General features: G+C 38.5%; 1 protein-coding gene across 1 annotated transcript; it reads left to right on the top strand.

Annotated features, from left to right (window-relative positions):
• The first annotated feature begins 249 nt into the window (after positions 1-249).
• On the top strand, positions 250-4,879 carry cav4b (caveolin 4b). The gene is made up of 3 exons (XM_028813417.2): positions 250-834; positions 2,429-2,616; positions 4,304-4,879. The coding sequence occupies exons 1-3, from the start codon at positions 694-696 to the stop codon at positions 4,452-4,454; spliced, it is 480 nt and encodes a 159-aa protein (XP_028669250.1). The 5' UTR covers positions 250-693; the 3' UTR covers positions 4,455-4,879.
• The last annotated feature ends 2,489 nt before the right edge of the window (positions 4,880-7,368 follow it).

Below are 7,368 nucleotides of genomic sequence, written 5' to 3'. Positions count from 1 at the left end.
GCATTTAAAGAGGAAAGCATTTCATTCGCTATTTAAGTGTGCTGCCTCTTTTGCTGACTCTCTCCCCCCACCTCACCCATCTTTTTTTAACAGCTGCACTTGTGGCTGGCACATCTTAGCAATATGTCACTGTTAAAATAGCCAGGATACAGACAGAGTGAGCGAGACTGAGGGCTGCTGGTATTTGAAACATGACCACGTATATGCGAGCTTCTTTTCCCAACCCATTTCAAAATCTCAAAATAGCTCCCCGTGGCCCGGATTTTCATCCTGCATAGACCAATGCAAGTGGAGAGTGGAACATTGTGGTAGGGCTTTCTACACTGGAAGGGCACAGGGGGGAGTCTTGCTTCCCCCAGGTCAGTGGTTTGACTGCTACATCTGGACATACTTCAGTTTAACAACCAGAGCCAGTCCAACGGAAGGCATTTCTAGAGAGCAAGGGACCTGCATTTGGCAGTGGCCAGGCAATACAGCAAGGTTTGATTTAGCACATTATGCTGAGGGAGGGTCTGATGAGGCAAGAGGGCAAAAAGATTGACTAACAGGAAAAGCCTATCGGATTTCCAACCTGGAAGATCACTGAATCTCTTCAGTCAAATTTCTCATTATTTTGCTTCTTTGTTGCTTAGGGTGGGGGTGTTCGGTGCAGGTGTTCATTAGTCTGCTTATCTGCTGCCCCCTACCTACATTATGCTGCACGACGACCTCTTAGTGGAGTGCAAGATTGATGAGGGAGAAATCCCAAGAACTGCTGCTCCAGCACCCCTTCCTGCAGAGCCACCTCCCAAAATTGATGTGCGGGATCCTCATGGAATAAATCAGCACCTGAAGGTTGGTAACTTTCCTTTTTTGTGTGTTTGTGCTGGCATGTGGCTTGAATTTGGCTCTGCAAATTCATTATTTGACTTTGCAGCTCCAGGGCTTTGATACAGTTGCTGCATTTGGCTGCTTTGGTTATCCTTAAGTCCATCTTGATTTATATCTACCCTTCCAACCATCTATTTTCGGAAACATTCTTAATTCGATCAGGGCCATGGACTGATTTAGAGTTGCCAGATGATCTGTCTTTTAAGAGTCTGGGGAAAAAATGGAGCACCTGAAGAAGGACACAATGTGTAAATTCCTTATAGATAGTTGATTTAAGATCAGAACCCTAGGTGTGCACACTTAATGTAGACCTTGACATTTACTGAACTTCTTCACATCTACAAGCCCAGACTATTGCATGCATTTGCAAAGAATCTTAAAAATGAAATACAAAATTGCATGGAAGAATATGTGAACATTCCTAGCAATGACAGCATTCTCCTGTTCATGCTCAGTTCTCACTATAGTGTTTTAACTTTCCACAACAATGTATTGAACAAATTAATAAGATGGCTGTTGTATTTAAGATACACAACATCACTATTATAACTAACATATTGAAATTCCTAACAGTAATCATCTTAATTAATTGTAATAAATAAATCTATTCAACTAAGGGCTTTGCAAGGTCTTTTTCTCATGTGCAACTTGGCCTTCTATAGACCTTCATCACTTTTGCATGAATGGGCTGCACATATGATATTTTATGAATTCGTTACATATCTAAGGAGAATCTGATGTCTACTTTGGATGTGGACCACACATTTTATTAAAGTCCCCCAAAATCTTTTTCACAAAGTGCTGATTGACCCTTTTTATAAACACTAAACCTTCTGCTGCTTGCCACTCTTCTTTCTTGCCATGAATGTCTCTTTGTTTTTTAAGCATTTTTGGTGTCTTTCTGATGTGTTCCAATTATTTTATTAATGGCAACCATTGTAAGGTTCTGATAATAATGTATAACTGATTAATCACTAGCCGCCAATGAGAAGTTACTTGTTGAGCCTCTTTGTTAAAAGCTAAAGAGATAATACCAGAGAGACACCCTTTCTGAGAAATAGAGAAAAGAAAAAGGTGGCAAATAAGAAACTGGAAAAAGAAAAAAATGAAATACACAGCAAATGTAAAAACAGTTATAAGAATGAATATTTTCAAATATAGACAGAAAATAGTAGAAAGATTCATAGTTAAAAAAGAGAAAATGGAAAAAGCAATTATACTTAGGAAAAAAGTCAACATAGATACTTATAAAAAAGTATCAGAAATAAATGTTAGGAAAAATGGAAAAAGAAAAGTTAGACCATTAAAAGGGGAAAATATACAGTACAGAGTGAAATGTTAGTGCTGAGTTTGCTCTGTAATGGATTTCAAATCCTTCGCTTGACTTTTAGACTGCAAGTTTGCCAACCAGTTTTCATTTTGTTAATATTTGTCCATCATTGTCTTTGATTTTTGTCAGCCTTGTCAGCCTCTGTGTCATTTTACAGTCCTAATCTAAGGGTTTCTCGTTTTCTTTTTCTGTTCAGTTTCTGAAATGTCTTTTGTCTTCCTTCTGCAGGTTGATTTTAATGACGTCCTAGCTGAGCCTTCCTCCTTTCACAGTTTCGATAAGGTCTGGACCTGGAGTGACATCCTATTTGAAGCCTCTAAGCTTTGGTGTTACCGTATCATTTCTCTGCTCTGTGCTGTCCCCGTATCCATAATAACTGGTTTCCTGTTTGCTATTCTGGGCTGTCTACACATCTGGTAAGGAAATGGCCATCTGCAAGATAGTCTACATTGTTAGCGACTTTCCCCAAGCCTCCTCCCATTACAAATATGTTTAATGACCAGTACTAATGAGGATCAGTAAATGTACATCAGACCATTCTGCATTATTTTTCTCTCATCACACTGTTTACCATTAGCTGGATGAAAGGATGGTGCTTGTGTGTACATCATTGTGTTCATAAGAATTACTTACAAACATTTTGAAATCACTTCAGTTTCTTCTGTCTGGTGCCTCGTGACTCACCAGCATTTTATTGTTAAATTAATGATGTATAAATTATAATAAAATTAATAATAGTTATTGAAAGAATATGCGTTGAACACAGTTTTTAATATAGTGTACACATTTATATTTCCATGATACAAAAATTTCGGATGGTTGTTTAAAATGTTCAAAAAGTTTCTGCATTTTTTTTCTCTATTTATTAAGAATTTCAACAACAAATTACATCAATTTTCTACATTGCCACCTTCATTTGCAATGCAATTTTCCCAGCGTCATATCAATTTTTTAATTCCCAATTGCTACTCCTCCCACCTTCACCGTTTCCAACGAAAATATAAAAGTGCGGAAACTTTTTGAATGTCCCCCGTAAAATATTACCTCCAGTTGAGTAATTTTTTTCAAATTTCATATCTATTAGCTTTTTATTATTATATTATATTATAAATATCTATACAAAATTTTAATCTTCTATCTCTAATTATAACCATAGTTTACTTGAAAATTTGCAAATGTATTCAGTTAAAGTACCACTTCTGGTCGCCGGAAGTGGCCCAAAAGTTGATAGGATTCCTTATTTTTAATATAAAGCAGTTGTACAAAATCTCATTGACTTAGGTTAAAGCATTATCATGTTTACACACAGACAGTCATTATTTCAAAAATGGTATTTTTGGACTCAGGATGGTCTAAAACATTAAAATTCATCAAAATATCGAGGTCGAATTTTTTCACGATTCCTATACTTTCTCTATACTATGTATATGAGAAAGTAAAAAATGATCAGGAGTTGAAATCATGCGTACCATCAACCAACCATAGGGTTTCCCCCATAATGGGATACGAGGGTTCAAAGTAAATGTTTTTCACAAAACTGGGGAAAATGTGAATTGATAATATAGGCACATAGAGGGCTATTGTATGCTAATTTGAGTTTGCTGATCATGAATATGATGTTATTTTTGATATTTGGTTCTTTCCCGGTGGCCCTACCATGTGATAGTCACTCACAGAAGATTATAAATGATGAATTTCAGACATAACCATGTGGGGTATCATTTTAGACTACAGTATTTCAGAGGCAGTGATTACAAATATGTTGTTTTTGATTTTTGATACTTTACTAGGGATCTAACCTTTTATGGACTTCCATCAGAGGGTGAAATTTTTCGAATTTCTATAACAATCCAGAATGTTTAGACCTGAAACATTTCAACAGAAGCACACATTTTAATATTGTTAATATTTGACGCAAGTCTTCTTATTCATTACATTATGTACTTCTGCCTCATGAAGTACATCATTACAGTTGCTATGAACACCCCGCATTAAGGCGGCATACACTAGTTCAGACCTTTTTATGTTGGTGTTTCTTTTAACTACCCTGTTTCAGAACTGTGCTTTTCTGGCTACTTTAACTTGATGTTCTGCTATTTTCAGGTGTGTTATCCCTTGTGTCAAGTTGTGTACCATTAGTATGCCTCCAATCCGCACACTCTGGAACAGCATTCTGGAAATCATTGTAGTACCAGTATGTGTCAGCATTGGCCGCTGCTGCAGCAGTATCTACATGACTGTGTCTAAACAATGAAAGTCCCAGACATACTCAAGGCACTACCAGTCCTGTAGTTTTGATCAAAGAAATGGAAATCCAACAACACCAAGTCATGGAAAGAAAATATATTTCATTATATTGTATGACCAGCTGAACTTTTAGTCTAAAGGAAAAGTATGGCAACCCAGTTCATACCACCTTGTGATTAAGTGACCCTTTACTTTGAGATCCAAGATGTGTATCATGTGAGTTTTTATACACACAGAGGTTTGTATTATGTGTTTTTAAGATTAATAAGTTACTGTAAACTGTCCCAGTGTGACTGCACCTGGCAATGGACCAGCTTCAAATCCAAGCCTGCTTCCAGCTTTGAGTTCCTACAACAGCATGATGAGCAAATTGATAAAGAAAACGAACAGATGGACAAAATGAGCTATATACACATTTACAAGGCTGAAAAATTCCTTTAACGCAAACCAAGCTAGATAATCTTCCTTTTCTCTTGCATGTTGTATGATTTCAGAAAAAAAACTCTTAGTCTCTTTGCTCTAATTTGAATTCTAAGAAATGTCTTTTCAAAATCACTGGTCCTCTCAGTCACCTAGGCCTATTGGATTGCCTCCCTGAACTAATTCTAAATGACCCAGTGTTCAAATTAATTTAATGTATTTCTTTATGAGACCTTTATTAATACTGATATATGGAATATATTTTCCTTCTTTAAGAGGGGACACCTGCCCATCCTGTGCTAAATTGAATAAATAAATAAATCAACACGTTTCTTATAATTTGCTTTACAGTTGCATTTATTAACTTGGCTGTGTATTATTCTTCTGCATCAAAATTCTTCCTCTTTCTTTGGCTTCTTAGAACACTGTAACCACTTCATTATATGTTAACTAAATGAGCTTGACTGACCTGGCACTTCTGTTCATTTTACCTTTTTTCCTACTTTCATAATGCAATGGTACTGTGAGTGCTGTGCAAAGTGGAGGCAGAACCTCTACGTTTTTTTCCAGTTAATTCCGAGGTTCGTCAGGGTTGTGTTCTTGCTCCTACTCTGTTCAATGCTTGTATGGACTGGGTGTTGGGCAAGATTGTGGGGTCCAGCGGCAGTGGGGTATCTGTTGGTGAAGAGAGATTCATTGATCTTGACTTTGCTGATGATGCTGTGATGTTCACAGAGTCAATGGAAGCTCTGATTGTATTGCCGAGAGACTGAGCAAGGTATCTGAGTGTCTGGGCTTGCGAGTGTCCTGGATAAAAACTAAGATCCAGGCCTTTAATGACCTCTTGGGCACAGCCATCAGCAGTGTGTCTGTCTGCGGAGAGAGTGGGTTACTTACTTAGACAGTGACATTCATGTCTCTGGTGACTCTTCCTAAGAAGTCAGTAGATGGATTGGAAGAGAATGGGAGGTCATGAGGTCACTGGAAAAGGTTGTGTGGCACTCCTGATATCTCTGCAAAAGTACAAAGGTCCAAGTCTTTAGAGTCCTTGTGAGACGTGGATACTAGCCATTGACCAGAGATGAAGACTTGACTCCTTCGGTACTGTGTCTCTTTGGAGAATCCTTGGTTTGATTTTGTGTCTAATTAGTGGTTGCTCATGGAGCCCCGAATGAGGCACATTACTTGCATTGTGAGGGAGCATCAATTATGGCACTACGGCCATGTGGCGTGATTCCCCGAGGGTGATCTGACTCGCAGAATCCTCATTGTTGAGGACCCGAGTGGCAGGACCAGGCTAAGGGGACGCCCACGTAACACCTGGCTGCCACAGATAGGTGGTCATTTCCGGAGGGTGGGACTGGGTTACGTGTGTGCCGGGAGGGTTGCCAACTGGGATCCTGAGATGTTTCATCATTTGGTGGGTGTGGCAACATGCTGTACCAGTGCATGCTCCCCAATCAAACTTGACCTGACCTTACAGTACAATATTTTGCACTGAACTTTAAAAAATATAAAAAGAATGTTTCTCTTCTTGACTTGAGTTGTATCTTGAACCCCACTATTCTTTAAGATACACTTGGCTAAGGTACTACTATTACAACTTGGCCAATAATTTATGAAACGCAAGGAGTGGACTAAGAGTCACTAAGTATGCACAAACGCCTATGTATGTTTAGACAAAACACTTCTGGGAGCACAGGCATAATATTCCATACTGTCTTGTCAATTCAAGTGCCAAATTCATCTGATAGGACTGGATCAAAAAATAAAACTGTCAAGGAACCATCTGTCTTTCTGATTGCATGCAAGAAAAGGCCTCTTAAATTAGCAATAATGGCAGCAATAGATTTAGAAGCGAGTTTGACCTTCACTCTGGATTCCTTCTTTGAAGCTGCAGTTATAGCAGATACCTAAAATGCATGCAAAACAGGTCACTGAGAAAGCTGCTGAGTGCCCTCCATGACAGGCTTACTGAAACGAAAAAGAAATCTTTGGGGATTTGTGCTGCTGTTTGAAGGTCAGTTCCAATTACTTTAAAGCAACGGTTATGTGTCGCGAGTGCATCATGAACAGTGTGTTTTCCATGCTGATGTTGCTCAGCTCCCCTACAGTTCCTTACTTATATGAATCACTCATAACATATTCTATAACAGTGATATATATTCTATGATAGGGTCATTTGCTGAATGTGCAAATCTTCTAAGCGTAAATGACAGCACTGAAGCAACTGCTGCTCTTTGGAGAGGTTTTAACATTATGGTGTAAGTGCCTGAACAGACATGTGATGGATGCAAACACATGTGAGTCGAAGCAGGTTTACAGCTACAGGGAGAAGGAGATGGCCAAGTGTGCCATTTTGTCTGTCAGCCACTTACAACTGGTATAACCTACCCAACTTTGAGCTTTTAGCTTATTTGTCTGTGTCATGGTTTTTTTTTCTCTTATAACCTGTGGCCATAACAACTAGATGTTTGCACTCCTGTCTTCGTATGTGTGCT

This window comes from Erpetoichthys calabaricus, chromosome 11 (assembly GCF_900747795.2).
Source record: "Erpetoichthys calabaricus chromosome 11, fErpCal1.3, whole genome shotgun sequence".
Lineage (NCBI taxonomy): Eukaryota > Metazoa > Chordata > Cladistia > Polypteriformes > Polypteridae > Erpetoichthys > Erpetoichthys calabaricus.
This window is presented reverse-complemented; position numbering and strand designations above follow the sequence as displayed.

Excerpts from the sequence above, each read along its gene's own strand:
- cav4b (XM_028813417.2), top strand. The coding sequence starts at position 694 with ATGCTGCACGACGACCTCTTAGTGGAGTGCAAGATTGATGAGGGAGAA. Across the intron at positions 835-2,428 it reads GAATAAATCAGCACCTGAAG|GTTGATTTTAATGACGTCCT; the intron begins GTTGGTAACTTT and ends TTCCTTCTGCAG. Across the intron at positions 2,617-4,303 it reads CTGGGCTGTCTACACATCTG|GTGTGTTATCCCTTGTGTCA; the intron begins GTAAGGAAATGG and ends TGCTATTTTCAG.